The sequence below is a fragment of the Bubalus kerabau genome, chromosome 4, assembly GCF_029407905.1.
Source record: "Bubalus kerabau isolate K-KA32 ecotype Philippines breed swamp buffalo chromosome 4, PCC_UOA_SB_1v2, whole genome shotgun sequence".
In the NCBI taxonomy this organism is placed as follows: domain Eukaryota; kingdom Metazoa; phylum Chordata; class Mammalia; order Artiodactyla; family Bovidae; genus Bubalus; species Bubalus kerabau.
The window spans coordinates 173,908,542-173,926,333 of NC_073627.1; the positions used below are offsets into that span (position 1 = coordinate 173,908,542).

Here is a 17,792-nt window from a genome sequence, read left to right on the forward strand (position 1 = left end):
GGCTCTCTGGTTTTCTAGCTTCAGACAGAGGATGTCAAAAACAACACATCATAGTACAGGGAAGAATCCTGTTGCTTAAACCTTAGCCCAGGACCCATGGCATCCAAGACATAAGTGTGACTTTTGCTGCCTTGAAGAGCTCCTGGTATGAGAACAGGTCTCCATAGCTTCTCTTAGCTACCCCCAGTAGACAGGATCAAAGGATCAGGGCCAGAGGGGAGCCAAGGCATCCTTTAGTCCATCAAGCCAATTTTCACAGACAAGGAGACTGAGATATTTGTGAGTTGGTGGCAGGTCCTAGAATGAAATTCTCCAGTGCCCTTTCTATGCCCCAAGAGAGATGCTGTCTTCAGAAGCCAAGGATAGACCAGCTCATTCTCCTTCCCCTCCACCCATGCGCCCTACTGTTGGCCGTCTTTGCATTTGGAGGTGGAGAAGTAGGGTATAAAGAGATGACAAATTAAATTTTGTTGAGGACCCTCTATGTCCTTGACAGTATGCTGAGTGCTGTCCATTTATCTACTCCTCTTTAGTAAGGTATCTTCCAGTCTAAGAATTCTTTCCTAAACCTAGCCTGGGGATCTGGGTCTTGGCTGGAGAAATGTGAACTACCATGCTTAGCAACTTGGCTTTGAGGTAAATAGTAAACAGGCTAGACACAGACAGAAGCAAATGGGCCCTCCCAGGTTTTCATTCTCAGCTCCATTGAGTAGCTTCCTCATAGCTCAGTTGGTAAAGAATTTGCCTGCAATGCAGGAGACCCTGGTTCCATTCCTGGGTTGGGAAGATCTTCTGGAGAAGGCACAGGCCACCCACTCCAGTATTCTTGGGCTTCCCTTGTGTTTCAGCTGGTAAAGAATCCACCTGCAATGCAGGAGACCTGGGTTCGATCCCTGGGTTGGGAAGATCCCCTGGAGAAGGGAAAGGCTACCCACTCCAGTATTCTGGCCTGGAGAGTTCCATGGACTATACAGTCCATGGGATTGCAATGAGTCGGCACGACTAAGCTACTTTTACTTTCACTTGAGTAGCTCAGGAAACTTGGTTTCCATGTATACCAACCAGCTACACTTCCTTAAGTATGCTTCTCTCTCTGTCTCTTTTTTTTCAGACTCTGAGTATCTCATGAGTATCCTCAACAATGTTTCTGTGTATGGAGGGAGGAACCCTCCCTACATTTAACCTTTTTGTTCCCAGGTGAAATGAGCTGTTCCAGTCATCTTCTCTGCCTAGGACTCTTTGTTTTCCCATTTCCTTTAATCACTGTGATTGCTAATAATTCCTCTCTCCGCTGGATTATTGACATAATAAGATATTATACATAAAGTTATGGACATTGTCAGATATTATGCATAAAGTGTTAGCAAGTGGTTGGAAATGGTGGCTATTTTGGTTACCCTCTTAATTCTAATGAAGTGTGTAATTTGTCTCAATACCTTGAAAGGTTTATTTCTTTTCACAGAGCAATCCTGTGCAGGGAAATCAGCTCCTAAATCTACTTTGACAAAAGATGCCCTCTCTTATTGAAAATGGCCAAAGACAACTGATGTTTGGACTATGCCAGGTGGCCTCACATCTTGTAAGGTGAGCCATGGAGACCTTTACCAGGAATGCCTCTCTTATTTTTGAACTAATGTGATTAAGCACTTAATGTGGGTACTTCAGAGGGGATGACAGAGGATGAGATTGTTGAGTGGCATCACTGACTCAAAGGATATGAGTTTGAGCAAGCTCCAGGAGTTGATCATGGACAGGGAAGCCTGGCGTGCTGCAGTCCATGGGGTTGCAAAGAGTCAGACAAGACTGAGCAACTGAACTGACTGACTGAGGGTACTGAATCATCAGGGGCTAAATACTTTACATGCATTAACTTATTTTATCTTTACCGTAAGAATTAGTGACTGACTGAGACTTAAAGAAATAGCTTAGTGGCTATAGAAGGTCCCTTAAATGGTGAATAGGAGGGAAAGGATTCAAACTGGGGCATATTGACTTCAAAGGCAATGCTCTTTAATCCCGAGCCACGTCGCCCCTCTAGGGTAGGGCAGGATGCAGCTGGGGCAGGAAATTCTCCTGAGACTCCATGATAAAGTGGATTGAGGTCCTAGAAAATTTTCCTCGGTAGCCTTGGTTTTGCTAATGTTAGTGAAAGTGGTCGTTGGAATACAGGGGCTTAAAGCAGTGCTTCTCTCACTAGGGGTCTTGTTAAAATGCTAATTATGATTCTGTAGGTCAGGGATGGGCCCTTAGGTTTTACATTTCTAATGAAATGATGAAATCATCTTCCAGATGATGCCAATGCTTTGGGGCCAGGGACACACTGAATAACAAGGTCTTAAAGACAAGTGGATTCCGGGAGTTGGTGATGGACAGGGAGGCCTGGCATGCTGCAGTTCATGGGGTTGCAAAGAGTCGGACACGACTGAGTGACTAAACTGAACTGAACTGAACTGAAAGACATTACTCAACACACAGTCAGAACACTGAGGTCTGCCTGTCCACAGGAATTGGGGAAGTGGCTACTGGAGGCTGAGTGTGGAGCTGAGCTTATGGATGGGTTCAGAAGACCTTCCTAGTCTGTTGATGGGGTGGCTTCCCGTCATCTTCTTCTATCTGTGCTTCTTGCCACCTGGCTCTAAGTCCTGCCGCTCCCTGGTGCAGTCTGGACTGATCTCTGTTCTGTGCCTGGCCTTACTCCAGCCCCACCTAGAATGCCTGGCACCATCTCCTTTTGCTCCCATCCTTTCAATGGAGAGCTCTTCTCCACTGACGCATGCCAGCTAGCAAATACAGAAGAAGTGAAAGAATTAAGCAATCATCATCCCTCAACCCTCAGTGCATTGGCTGATTCAGTTGAGGGTCATCACCAAAGAATGACAAATCCATGGAATGAAGGATCTTTGAATGCCTTTGAAGTATTACCCTGTAGATTACTTAATAAGAAAGATTAAAGCGTCTGCCTACAAAGCAGGAGACCCGGGTTCAATCACTGGGTCAGGAAGGTCCCCTGGAGAAGGAAATGGCAACCCACTCTAGTACTCTTGCCTAGAAATTCCCATGGATGGAGGAGCCTGGCTACAGTCCATGGGGTTGCAAAGAGTCAGACACAACTGAGCGACTTCACTTTCACTATGAAGACAGATAGTGGTCATGCCTTGAATCAACTGACTAAATGTTATTGCCAATAATGGGGCAACCTGACATATGCTTCTAGCCCTGCTGCGAAAAAGAAGAATATAACATTGCTTATGTCCTTTCCTTGCCCAAAATGTTTCATCTGAATATTATTGTGAATAAACACTGACAGGCCCAAAACGTGACACTAGAGCTGTCCTGGATCCTTTGAAAAAGTCAGTGTCCTGAAAAAACAACAGAGAGCAGAGGAGACTGTTAGATCATTGCTTCTCAAACTTTAATGAGCATATAGATCACCAAAAAAAAGTGAAGTTGCTCAATCGTGTCTGACTCTTTGTGACCCCATGAACTATGGCCTGCCCAGCTCCTCCATCCATGGGATTTTCCAGGCAAGAGTACTGGAGTGGGTTGCCATTTCCTTCTCCAATACCCTTATTAAAATGCAGAGTTTGATTCATTGTGTCTAAGGTGGGGCCCGAGAGTCTGCATTTCTAATAAGCTCCCAGAGCCACCTTTTAAATAGTAACATTCCAAGTTAAAACAGATGAAACCAACTCTATATGTGACCTGAGAGTAGATTCTGGATCGAGAAACAAAAGGGACAACAGCTATAGAAGACATTTTTGAACAAGTGGAGGAAATTAAAATATGGACTATGTGTTATTATCAACTGATGTTGCCAAGATAATGGCCATGATAATGGCACGCAGTAAGCAGGAGATGGGCGCTGAAATGCGTGTGGGTGAAGGTCACCCTGACTGAACCTTTCTTTCATATTTATAGAAAGGAGCAGAAATATGGCAAGATACCAACACTTACTGAATTTAGGTGAAAGATTATATGGGTATTTAGTATTCTATTTTTCAGTAGGTTTAAATTTCTTCAAAATAAAACTTCGGGAATCAGACACGATCCTTTTAATTCTTGGAGGAGGTTCAGCTTCCCTTCTAACCTCTTTTGCAAACCCCTTCCTCACCCCGAGCAGAAATTGTCTTCCTCTCTTCTGGTCTATGGCAGTGAGCGCAGCACATGCATGCTACGTTACTTCAGTCCTGCCTGATTCTTTGTGACCTTATGGACTGCAGCACACCAGGCTCCTCTGTCCCTGGGGATTCTCCAGGCAAAAATACTGGAGTGGGTTGCCATGCTCTCTTCCAGGGGATCTTCCCACCCAGGGATCAAACCTGCATCTCTTGCATCTGCTGCATTGGCAGGTGGGTTCTTTACCGTTAGTGCTGCCTGGGAAGCCCACGTTTAGTGCCATTCTGCCCCAAATTCAAGCACTTGAGGGTTTGGGCCTCACCTCTCAACTTAGAGATTCCCAGAAAACAGGGCTCCTACCTTGTCCACTTGGGTTCTTCCCTTACAGCTTAGCCTAGGGCTTTCCCTGGAGAAGTTGCTCAGTGGACTTCTTCGGATAAATAACTGACTGCATTGGAGAGAGTAAGTTGGGTAGAGAGAAGTATCACAGGGCATTTCAGTTCAGCCCTGTAGTTTATCTGGAGTGGAAACAAATCTAAAACCTTGCCACCGTCACCTCCAATCACTTCCCCTAAATTCAACTCTCGGAGGGGAAGTAGAGTGGCATTGGAAGGGTAATTTTTTTTTTTAATAAAAGGAGTTTTCTCTGTTTATAAAGGGAAAGAAGGCAGTTGCTTTCTCTTCTTTCTAGAATACATGAGCCCTTCCTTACTCTAACATTGTGAAATGTAAATAGATGTCTCCAGGGGCTAGACAAGACCAGGCTTCTGGTTTATAACAGAAACATTTCTTAAGATTGAAGGCCTCCAAGCCAGTTGAACTGTGAACACCTCTAGCATCAACCTTATTGCTGTTGTTTAGTTGCTGAGTTCTGTCTAATTCTTTTATGACCCCATAGACTGTAGCTTGCTAGGCTCCTCTGTCCATGGGATTTTGCAGGTAATAATACTGGAGTGGGTTGCCATTTCCTTCTCCAGGGGGATCGTCCTGATCCAAGGATCAAACCCTCATCTCCCACTTGGCAGGTGGATTCTTTATCACTGAACCACGTGGGAAGCCTGTCCACCTTATAGCCTATATATGATCTATTTATAACCCTTTGTCTCTGGAGGAGATATGAGAAATTTTTTTCTCTTTGTTTTGCTGTATAAGTTGTGTGACATTTCATTCTGACACAAATGCATATACTCTGTTGTAATTACTTCATAAGAAATCAATTTTCTTTCTTTTCCATGAAGATCTGTCTCTTTGTTGGTAGGACTTCTACTTCCTCAAGAGTATTGAGTACAATCTCTTGAAAAATACACATTGCATTCCCACCTCCAGGGATTTATCCCACAGATAGACTTGCAGATGTGCATAGTGAGCAAAGCTTCTAGAGAAAATCTTGTGTCCTTCACTAGCCACAGATGAAATATGAAAATGCTATGTGACTCTTCAAAAGAATGAGATAGACTTCCATGTATTGACATGAAAGGATTTCCACAATATATTAAGTCAGTAAAGCAAGCTGCAAATTTACGGGTTTGCTACAATGACATGTGTGTACTATATATTTATAGAGCATAGATTTTTGGAAGGACATGAAAGAATCCGTCAATTGTCCTTATCTCAGGAAAGAGGGATTGGTGGTTGGGTGGAGAGGGTGTGAGAAATTTCTACTTTTTTCTTTGCCCTTGCTTACTATTTATTTTCTTAAACCACGTGGATATGATATTTTAAATGAATATAATGATTTAAAGGTAAGTAAAATACAGCCACTTCAGAGACTTAAGACAATAGGCAATAAGTTCCATAAGTAACATGAAAACAGAGATATTTTTGGCTTTGATCAAGGTCTATGTCCATTACTTAGAACATTACTGTCCTGAACACAGTAGATGCTCAATAAATCTTTAAGGTTGAAACCTAAGTTTTTTGCCTCTCCCAAGGAATTTGCCTTTGGAGTTATTTGGTTTTCAAACCAAATCTCAAGGCGATCTTTGTCGATTTTCCTACATGCCCTACACTTCTCATTTTCCTCATGCTGATCCATTGGCCAGGAATACTCTCTCCTCTGATCTCTGGAGACCTGTTTGAAATTGTGCACATTTCTCAAGCCAAACTGAAACTCCAGTCTCCAGTGAAGTTTCTCTTAGATCTGCCTGGGAAAACATTCCATCTCCGTAACTTGTGGTTTCATGGTAGCCCTATGTGCCTACATCCCATCACTTATTATGTATTATAAGTTAATTTTGGTTTAAATTTTGCCTGTACATGTGTCTTTTTATTTAGAACTGTGACTTCTGGGGGCTTCCCAGGTGGTTTTGTGGTTAAGAATCCACCTGTCAATGCAAGAGATTCAGGAGACCCAGGTTCAGTCTCTGGTCAGGAAGATTCCACTGAAGGGGGAAATGGCAACTCACTCCAGTATTCTTGCCTGGAAAATTTCATGGACAGAGGAGCCTGGGGGGGGGGGGGCTACTGTCTATGGGGATGCAGAGTTAGACACAACCGAGCACACACACAGTAATGGTGGGGACTTCTTAGGCCAGTAGAACCAGCTCATGGTTCTCACCTTGCCCCCACCCACTCTCACAAGACTGCTGGGTGGCTGTCAATCCATTTCACTTTTAATAACTGGGCTATGAGTTTAAGGTCCTTAGGTATCTCCCATTGATTCTTTTATTGGGGGTCCTGTTAAGAGTCTATTCATTTGTCTAAGTTGTACCTGTACTAAAGCCTCTTCCCACAGGAACCTGATAACTCAAGTTCAAGGAGATAACTCTCTCTTCTTAGTTTTTCTGACAGTTAATATCTGAATGAATTATTGGAAATGGTATGTATAAAACACTTAACTTGTATATCACAATACTTTTAAGCAAGTTACTGATATTTCTCAGGCTAAGAAATCATAGTACATCAAACCCTAGAGTCAGATTGTGAAGTGAATCTTTTCATCTCCCAGAGTGAGGGGAAGTCAAGGAATTGGACACCAGGAAGGTCACACTCCCAGGAGAAGAGGAGGAAGGGAGATTTTTTTAGTGCTGCTGTGGCTGTCTGTGTCCTTAAAGGGAACAGTGGCCTCATTAAACAGCCAAGCAGTCTTGACTCCCACTTTCTCAGGACAATTTAGGTCAAGCCCTGTCCCCTTTCTGTTCCTCGTTTTCCACATTTACAAAAATGAGGCAGAAAGATCCACTCCAGTTCCTTCATGGAAAGAATCAATTCAACCAAATGTGGGACTTGAATTAGGAGCATTCTGGAGCTCCTCCTTGCTTTATATGTCAGCACCACACCATGTACCACGATCATATCTTTCTCTCTCTCTTTTCCCCTCTATCCTTCTTTCCTTCTTTCTTTCTCTCTCTCTCTCTCATACCAGTTCTAGCTACAATCTAACTGAAGACATTTTCGAAGGCCACTTTAATTTCTTTTCTTTGGCTCTTGCTGTAAAATGATACACCTCTGATTTACTTCAGATTAGAATTACAGAAGTTATAGAGTCTGTACAGAATAAAAAGGGTCCTAGAAGGCAATGGCACCCCACTCCAGTACTCTTGCCTGGAGAATCCCATGGACGGAGGATCCTGGTAGGCTGCAGTCCATGGGGTCACTAAAAGTCGGACACGACTGAGCGACTTCACTTTCACTTTTTACTTTCATGCATTGGAGAAGGAAATGGCAGCCCACTCCAGTGTTCTTGCCTGGAGAATCCCAGGGACAGAGGAGCCTGGTGGGCTGCCGTCTATGGGGTTGCACAGAGTCGGATACGACTGAAGCGACTTAGCAGCAGCAGCAGAATATTCTCAAGTGTGTTATTCCTAGTAGGTATAGATGGGCCCAATAAATGATGAGTTTCATAAACTTTACAATCTAAGTCTCAAATGCTAGCAATTCTGTTATCTTTAACTTTTATGGAGGTATGAGTTTCAAAGCTTCATTTAAATGTCAGTTCTTGAGGACACTTGAGAAGCAGATACCCAAGCCTTTTAAAGCCTGGTTCTTTTTAGCAATCAATAAGGTAAAGAGCATTCAACCTAAGACAACTGAAGGAAACCAGAACAAATTCTGCAGGATTGCAATACTATGAAAAATGAGAGCTTTGAAGGAATAAATAGAAATGTACGTACTTTGAAGGGGTGGTAGTATTGGGGGTACAGTTCTTAAACTATCAAAATTACTTCATTAAAAAATTCATGAGCAATATATACTATCAGTACAGTATTTTCTCTAAAATACATCCTGGTGGATTTGCTGTAAACACCTATTTCCTAAAATATGAATAAGCTTCCTCCTTCACCTCCTCTGTTTTCATAGTAATTCTTACCATTTACTTAAAAAAAAAAAAGGTAAATTTCCTGAGACTGCTTAACTTCACAGTGTGTACCCACAATTGCTTGTAGTTTCGGGGTTCTGAGCAGTCTCAGAGGGAACAGGTGTGAAAAACATTTCTACCTTCTGCCTCGATGAGCTGTGTTTTTGTGACACACTAAGCCCTTCAAAGCAGTGGCTCAGGAGGAAGCTTTGAACTTGCCTTGTGAGCTTTAACACTGACATGCCCAAGCTCTAAAGAGCCCTGGTCTTCTCTCTGGCCTCCTTTCCTTGCTCCCTTTTCTTGTTTTGGCCTCTGAAACTTAACTCCTGGCTAAAAAACGTGCTTAACATTTGCCGAGGCCTCTGAAATCTCAGGAACGTCTGGACTGAGAATACAGAATCCTGGAATCTGCTCTGAAGTCATCAAAGACATGACACTGGTTGTACAAATGTGTTATTAAGTTTCCTTGTCTCTTCCATCTTTAACAGAAGTCTTTAGATCAGCAACAGTTATTATTTTTTTTAATTGCAGTATAATTTCTTTACAGTGTTGAGTTCATTTCTGCTGTACAACGAAATGAATCAGCTATACATGTATATATATATCCTCTTCCTCTAGGAAAATTTCTTAAGGCTAAAAGCTCCTCTCCCTTCTTTGGCTCAGGTGTATATAGAAAGTTTGGAGGTGATGGCTCAAGAAAATTTTCCCTCAAAAAGCCAAATTATTTGAGAGGAGTGAGTTTCCCGTTTCTTTGCTCCCTCTCTCTGTTGATGTTGGTTCTTTGCTTCGTTTATCCCCAAGTCTCTGTGGAGAAAACTTAGCATAAATCAGAAAGGAAAGGCAAAGAAGAGAAGTCCACTTACCGTCTTCTGAACTACCAGCACCATAATGGTCGCCACAGCAAAGACGAGACACAGAGCCAGGGAGGCCGTGGTGAAGCAGAAGTACCCGCGGCCCGTGGTTCCCCAGTGGCTGGTGACGGAGCCTGCGGGCACATGCATGGCTGTGTCTTGAGACGGGGCCAGTGGGTTGAGTGCTCGCTGCAGCCCTGGGTCCATTCTTATATAGGCTTCCCCACATCACACCTTATCTCTCCTCATCTGATTCGGTTCTGGGCCCATCTCTGTTCCAAGAAGGATTCTCCCCCTGCATCCTGGATCATGTGACTTGGAAAAAAACCTTCACCGGCTGCCTCACGAAGAAACTCTTCTCTGGGGGCGTGAGGCGAAAGGCAGCAGGACGGGTGGGGGACAGGCTCATTTTTCATCGCCAGGGATCAGTTTGAGTGAAGAGAAACTGTAGCTATAGAGAAGGTGGCTGATGTCAGAGGGCGAGTAGGAAAATGACGGTTTCCCTACACGGCTGTGTGTGTGTGTGTGTGTGTGTGTGTGTGTGCGCGCGCGTACACACAAAGCAGCTGCTATTTCAGTCAGACTCAGCCACAAAACGCCTTCCGGCTTGAGAAGCTGCACATTCTCCTCAGCGCGGCCTGTGGCTCAGAAGTCCTCATCAGAAAATATCTCTCTGCTGGGCCTGGAGGGCATGGCAACCCCTACTCCAGTATTCTTGCCTGGAGAATCCCATGGACAGAGGAGCCTGGCGGACTACCGTCCGTGGGGTCACACAGAGTCAGACACGACTGAAGCGACTTAGCACACGCAGGGAGGCTGGATCCCCTGGACCGTGGTAGAATGACTCAGAGGGGTTGATGATGTTGGCTCCTCTTAAGAACTGGAAATGCTACCAGATGTCTGGCAAGGAAGAGCCCACAAATGTGGAAGTTTCTCCACAGGGAGAAAAGCGTAATGGCAGGATGAAATTGGGGGACAGGTTCAAAGATGCTGTCTGAGAGCAGCAAACTGGCAACACCGATCTTTTGAACAAAAAAATCCTCCAGAGTATATTGGGATCTGTTAAATTTGTATGTAAAGTTGGGCCTGCGGTAAAACTTAGAAAAAGGGGAAGCAGCTGGCAGCGAGGGTGGGGGTAGGGAAGTGGTATGGTGAAGAGTGTAGGGGTGTGTGTGTCCTGGGTGGTGTGTGCATGTGGGTGGTGGGTGTATGGTATGTGTGTGCTGTGCATGTGCGGAGTATCTGCATGCTGTGTGGTGCGAGTCGTATATTGTAGGTGCTGTGTGTGTGTGCGCGCGCGTGACTACTACAGTCGAGCCTCTTCTGTCTCAGATTGACACACTGCCTCACCTCACCCTCACCTCTGCCCTCCGAGGCAACTTTTTTTTTTTTTTTTACAGATATGGGAAAATTGAGAATCAGAGAGGATAGACACTGTCTCAATCAAAGTTGCAAATGTTGATCAATGGAATCACTTGGTTAAACAGTTAAACCCTGCTGGCCCCGGAATCCCTGCTACTGCCATTGTACGTGAGGTTGAAAACCCGAGGTCCTCTCTCAGCCTTCTGCCTCTCCCTTATGGTCTTGGGTCCTTGTACAAACCCTTATGCCCCTCTCTTTTTTTCCCCTGTCTGCACTGACAGCCACCATAAAGATCAAATGAGAGCATGATACTTATTGAATGGGAATAGACTTGGCAGAGGGTATTGGACCATTCTGGTTGAATGTTCCAAATAGTCTGGAATTTAGACACAGTGGATAGATTCTCAAGGCAGGCAGAGCTGGCCACATCTGTTACTGCTAATCATCTCCATTTCAAAAGACCATTTAAAAAGTGAATTACTGCATAACCGGTGCCTCCGGATGTAGCTCTTTGAAAAGTTCATTTGGAAGTACCCAGTCCTTTGCAGCACCTCTCCCCTTTCTGTGCGCTTTTCAGCTGCTGGGTATCTGCGATCCCACAGAAATCCCAGATCCCCCCAAGGAACTGTTCTGTGTCCAGAGCCGAGCTTGGATTACTGCGACTTTGGCCTTTGCAGAGACCCCACTACTGAGCATCACCTGACTTGGGTCACTCTTAAGAACTGGTCTGGATATTCCTTCCCAGTGAATCCATAAAATCATAGGGATCCTGGAAATGGAAGAGCCAAAAAGAGGTAAATTTGGGGGGCTACATAGAGTGGTATAAAATGTACCATCAGTTCAGGTCAGTCGCTCCGTTGTGTCCAAATCTTTGTGACCCCGTGGACTGCAGCATGCCAGGCTTCCCTTTCCATCACCAACTCCTGGAGCTTATTCAAACTCATGTCCATCGAGTTGGTGATGCCATACAACCACTTCATCTTCTGTCATCCCCTTTTCCCCCCGCCTTCAAGTGTACTATAAACAAGGAAGATGAGGTCCCCTAGATCCCAAGTAGGACTTGGTTTGGGAAGAAGCGGGTGTACACATCCATTGGATCTGTCACTGAGGTGGGAATAAAGCAAGCCAGCGTCTTCGGGGGTACGCACCTGGCTGATTCAGGGAGAAGACTGTGTCCCGTGGTGGGCTCGGGGCAGTGAGTGGGAAGCAGAGGGCTCTGTCGTCCGCCCAGAGCCGCTGAGAACCGGCTGCTCCCTTGGCCTTTCTCTGCAGTCTCTTTGATGAAAGTGGAAAACTTCTGATTGTTGAATGGAAGCTGTGGGTGTTGAAAAATAAAAAGACTTTGCTTGAAGTGCAGGTCTTCCTGAAGGCCTGTGGGGCTCAGAAGGGCAGTGGAAAAAAATGTTTGTCTTACAGTCACAAGTTTTGCATACAGTGTAATGTCCTGGGAGGGAAGGCTGACAAGGGGGAAAAAATCTTTGTTTTTTATTCAAAGATTTTTATTTTGTTTTTATTCAAAACCCTTTGTTTTAATTCAAAACCTTCTGAGCAGTTGAGATTTTCACATCAGTTCGGTTCCCTGTTGGACTGCAGACCCAGTTTCGCTCCTCTCCGTGTGGCACTCCTCTACTGTTGAACCACCCATGGTTCCGTTTCTCAGCCCCGTTGGTCTAAACGCTCCTCTGCTGTCAAGCTGTGCCTGAAGCTAGCCCGGCCCACCTGGTGGTCCCATCTCTTGGGTTAGCTGGCTTTTTTCTGCTCTCTATTCAGCCACCCAGTGCACAAATGGAAAGAGTTTTTACAGAGCTTCTTGTTGAGTGATTTTCAAATCCTTTCTGGAAGCACCAGCAGGACAGTGAGTGTAAAAAGTCATGAAAGTGGAGTTCTCCGGCTAGAGCAGAGTCAGGAGAAGAAGGGCTGATTGCAGACTGCTCATTCATCATTTAATAGCCAGAGGTCTCTCCAAGGTGGAACAACATTGGGAAACTTGTGATTTAGCTCAAACCCCTCAATCCTCAAACCAGGAAACTGAGCTAAAGGAATGGAAGTGACCAAGATGGAGTGGGGTGGGGGAGTTCCCCTGGGGAGGGGTAGATAACTTAGAAGTCTCTGTGCTCAGTCTCATCCGCTTCCTACTGATGTTCCAGGCACACTCGGGCTTCTTGTCACATTCTCCTCGCCCTTTCACAGCTTCATATCCTTCCTGTCCCTGGAGGCCCCTGCCAGCCTGGATCCATCCTCTGGGAAAGCCTATCCAGACCTCTAGGGTCCAGCATCTTCACTCCAGAGCCCACTGTCTTCATGCCACATAACACTGCATCTCATTATCTGCTTGTCTTGACATCTGTCAAGTGTGTGAACATGTGTGAATTTTGCCTCCCCCTTAAGATTGAGAGTTCCTGGGGGCAGTCTGCACCTTTCTAGTCTTCTGAGTCCTCGCATCCCACCCTGTATTACTTGATGCAGAGGCTACCTATGGTCAATCTGCACTCAATGAATGAGTTGATTTTATGTTTATAGAAAGAGAAAGTTCTAGAAGTTTGGCTTATGCAAAAGAACTGTGTGATGGCATAGGTGTCCCTGACTTCTCAGTGGTCCCGCCTTTCCCTGTCCTGCTCCAGATGACCCACCCATTGGCTCTTACGTTCCATCACAGCTGCATGAAGGTCACCGCCAGCCTCCTTTCAGCCTGTAGTTGCTGAGGAGTGGCTGCAGCATCTGAGATGCAGTGAGCAAACAGACTTAATCTCTCATCCCTTCAAGATGGAATCCCATTTAAAAACACAAATACGAGCCAGCTTTAGGATCCCCTACCCTCCATTGTTTCCCCATAAGAGAGACTGATACTGCTATCATGTAGACACCTAGTTGTTCCCAAAGCGTGGTCCCTGAACCAGTAATAGCAGAACGTAGTGGCTGGCACTGCAAATTCTGGGGCTCCACTCTACACCTACTGAGTTAGAAACTCAGGCTGGGGTATGGTAATCTGTGTTTTAACAAGCACCCAAGGGAATTCTGACTTCTGAAACCATTTGGAAATCATTGGTTTAGGGAAATAACTTCTCCAGCTTCTAGAAAGAACCTAGAAGGGATCATCCTGTCCAGACTCTGGCCCTTAGGCAGGTGAAATCCTACCCCTATTTTGTAGATGAGAAAACTGAAGCTCATTAAGAGAAGAAGAGTGTTTCCATGAAGACTCATTTGTTAAATCCCTTGATTGAACCTTCTTTCTAACCTCAAATATGGCTATACGCTGCAGAAATACTATTGCTTATGCAGATAGAGATATATTTGTAGTACTTATTTAAACTTCTCTTGCTATGATCACTGTATGTAGTAGAAACAAATCTTAAAAAAAACACCCAAAACTCCTTGTGTAAAAATACCCCACGGGTATTTTAAAGCAATAAAACTGCCTGCTAACCAGAGTGGCCTTTATCTTGCTGAAGGGAACTAACTTAAATACATCAGACATTGGTGTTGGCCAGACTGATTGTTCCCTAAGAGGATCCAGTGATGAAAGATCTAGTCAGGGCAGGTTTAGGGCAGGGTCAGCAAACTGGTCACTGGCCAGTTTCAACCCACCACCTATCTTAACAAATGCAGTTTTATTAAAACAGTCGTGCGTGTTTGTTTATGCACCGTCTGTGGCTCTGTTTGCATTGTAATGGCAGAATTAAGTAGTTGTAACAGAGATCTCAGGGCCCATAAAGTCTAAATTATTGCTATCTAGCGCTTCACTGGAAGAGTTTAGTGATCCCTGGTTTAGTGTATTAAGCTCAGGGCAGAATAACCAAAGAAAAGATCTGGAGAAAGGGATAGAAATGTGTTTCCTAAGACTCCTCTGTAAAATCTTCACTTCTGTTTACATTATTAAGTCATGCTTGCATAAGAACTGAGAGTGAGGTGTGGCAGAAAACATCTAGGAAATACATAGATATACTTTCAGTATTGGATATATCCGAATGTGCGTGTTTATAAACACTAGATAATATATATGTATACAAGAATACGCACATGTTACTTCTGCCTACTTTAAAAAGGGTTTGAGGCAACTTGAAATAAATGCACAAATATGTAAGAACTGAAGCCATTACAACAAGGCAAACAGTAGGAGCCAAGATATGAAGGTAGAGTGTAAAGTGAATGGATTAAGGAATCCTGGCTGATGACATTGTCATTGAGCACAACACACATACGCCTGAGCTTCCTGATAACCAGGGCAAAGAAGAAAGAAAGCACATTGGGTTGCAGAACTCTTTGACTGTAAAAAGCAGATGAGTTCAAATGGAGACATGGACCCTTTGCTGCTTGTATAGGTGCTTTGAAATATACACTCTCTGACTTAGGATAATTCAACTGACAATTTTTTGACTTGACGATGGTGTGAAAGTGATATGAATTTAGTAGAAACCTCCCTTTGAGTTTGGGATTTTGATCTTTTCTCGGGCTAGCAACACAGGTATGATACTTTGTCCTGATACTGGGCAGTGGTGGCTGCAGCTCTCAGTCGGTCCCAAGATCACCAGGGGAAATGACGATTCTGTTCTGCACTTTCAGGGTAGTTTTCAATAAATTACATGAGATACTCAGCACTTATTATAAAATAGGCTCTGTGGCAGGTGATTTTGTCCAACTATAGGCTAATGTAAGAGTTCGAGCACGTTTAAGGTAGGCTTGTCTAAGCTATGATTCTTGGCAGGTTAGGTGTATTAAATACATTTTCAATTTTCAAATTATAAAAATTACTTTCAATTTACGATAGGTTTATCAGAGCATAATTCTACTCTAGTTCAGCAAATGATTGTAACCTATGAATTGAAAGTATGACATGGCAATGACTTAGGATAAAAGCCGTTTTGACAAGTTGAAAATACTGAAATATTTGAAAAGACATGTTGTTTTATGATTTTCAGTGACACAAAACTAATGATAGGTAAATACTAGGGAAGCAAGAGATTCAAGGGAAAAAAGAAGGAGAAGTAAATGGCAACCCACTCCAGTATTCTTGCCTAGAGAATTCTCTGGACAGAGGAGCCTTGCTGGCTACAGTCCATGGGGTTGCAAAGAATCGGACACAACGGAGTGACTAACACTTTCACTTTTACTTTCCTAACCTCTAGGGTCTTCCAGTAGAGTTGAAGGACTAGAAAGCTCTTTAATTTACATGGTGCTTAAGGACTCAATTATGGGCTGATGTGCTGCAGTCCAAGGGGTCGAAAAGAGTCAGATAGGACTGGGCAACTGAACAACACAATAAGGACTCAGTTGTCATGCAAAGAAGAGAGGTGGGTCTGTACTTTTTTGCAAAGCTGAGGAAAGGTCTTTCCATATCAATAAAAAAGACATGAGAAGATAAAGAGTGATGTGGTACACATCATCCATTGGGTGTATGGGAGCTTCCTATGCTGCCCTCAGGAAGCTTATAATTGGGTGAGATGGCAATTAAATAAGTGATTAAAATATAACATGGCTGATATTAATAACAGATGATTCAGGGCGTTACAGGTGCATAGTGGAAATACGCGAACTCACCTGTCCCTCTCTAGGGGACTTCCTTGAGGTGACCTCTTTGACGTCTACATTAGTTTAATGAGCAAAAATCCACCCAAACTCTTTTAGGTTGTCTTATTGCCTTTCTTTTCCAGTTTAAAATCTTTTAGCATCCCTCCTGGCCTGTGGAACCCTGGTTGTGTTTCCTTTGCAAGGCTTCCCGGGCCTTCCCCTAAGTTTCCTTTTCAACCTCTGATCCCACATAAACCTTCCCACCACTCCAGGAGCAGTTTATGCTGATCCCCTCACCTGCTAATCTCTCCCCTGAATCCATTTCTCTGCAGGCAGCATCCTCACTCCAACATCAAATTCCCTATCTTATATCTCTTGCTCCAACAATTCAACAGTTTTTTTTTTTTTTTTAAGTTACTGTTCAAATGTTTTCTCTTCTCTGAACTTCCACACCCAGTTTCTAGTAAGAAATAATATATCCCTCTTTTCTCTGTAGGACTTCATAGCACACCTATACCTCCAAGCAACAATGATGAGAGTAATTATTTTATGATTACAACCACCACTTACATTTAATGAGTTCATATTGTGTGCCACACACATTACATTGATAATGTCATATATTAGTTTTTACAACTAGCCCATAAATGCTGTTATTCCCATTTGGCAGATAAGGACACTTAGACTTGGAGCTGGCATTCTGACATAGGCCTGCCTGATGGCAGAGCAAGTTGCTGTAAGCACTGTGTGATTATATTGCCTGTACTCTAGGAAGCTAGGCTTCCTGATGGCTCAGAGGCTTCCCTGATGGCTCAGCGGGTAAATAATCTGCCTGCAGTGCAGTAGACACAAGGAGATGAGAGTTAGATCCCTGGGTCGGGAAGATCCCCGGAGGAGGAAATGGCAACCAGCTCCAGTAATCTTGCCTGAAAAATTCTGTGGACATAGTAGACTACATAGTAGTCTACATAGTAGACATACTAGTAGACTACATAGTAGGCTACAGTCCAAAATGGTCACAAGGAGTTGGACACTGACTGAGCATCTGAGCACTCTAGGCAGCTACCGAAGGGCTTTGTACCCCTAGATGGACTATAATCACCTTGAGAACACAGCATGTCCCTGCAGGAAATGACTTACATGTGTCCGCAACTAGCAGGCACCCGATAAATGTTTAATCTATAGTCTACCTATCAAACCCACTTAAAATATATAATATTGGTGAAAAACACCATTTAAAAAGTTTTTCGTAAATGAGGTCTAAACATGAGCCTGTCCCAGAGAAGAGATCCCAGGCCTGGTCCCCTCCCCAATTCTTGTTGCCTTCCGTCTTCCAAATTCCTGTCTCTCTCCCTACCCCAGTCCTTGCTTCTAAGCATATGTGTTCACCTATGTCTAGAAATGGAAGCAGAGAGAAACTCTGACATAGAGATGTCAAAGGACATTAGGGTGTTCTTGGAATGTACTCGGTGAACGAAGAATCAGATGAACAGATGTTATTTGGAGGAAAGGAGAAAGATAAAGTGTGGAGAGGGAGCGGCAGAAGTCTGGAAACTTTTCAGAAGGTCAGGATCTGTTCTTTTGAAGAGAAGAATGCCTTGTTTCTGAGATATTCAAACTTTTTTCATGTAAAGTCCAGCCCCTATTCTCTGATTGTGTTA

At 43.9% G+C, this 17,792-nt stretch overlaps 1 protein-coding gene across 1 annotated transcript in view; it reads right to left on the reverse strand.

Moving 5' to 3' along the window:
- Window positions 1-9,681, reverse strand: part of TNFSF8 (TNF superfamily member 8) — a 29,049-nt gene extending 19,368 nt beyond the window's left edge. Inside the window, exon 1 of the mRNA XM_055579458.1 lies at window positions 9,277-9,681. Within this exon, the coding sequence (XP_055435433.1) occupies window positions 9,277-9,471 (195 nt within the window). The 5' untranslated portion in view covers window positions 9,472-9,681. The remainder of the gene's footprint in view (window positions 1-9,276) is intronic.
- Between the last annotated feature and the right edge of the window lie 8,111 nt (window positions 9,682-17,792).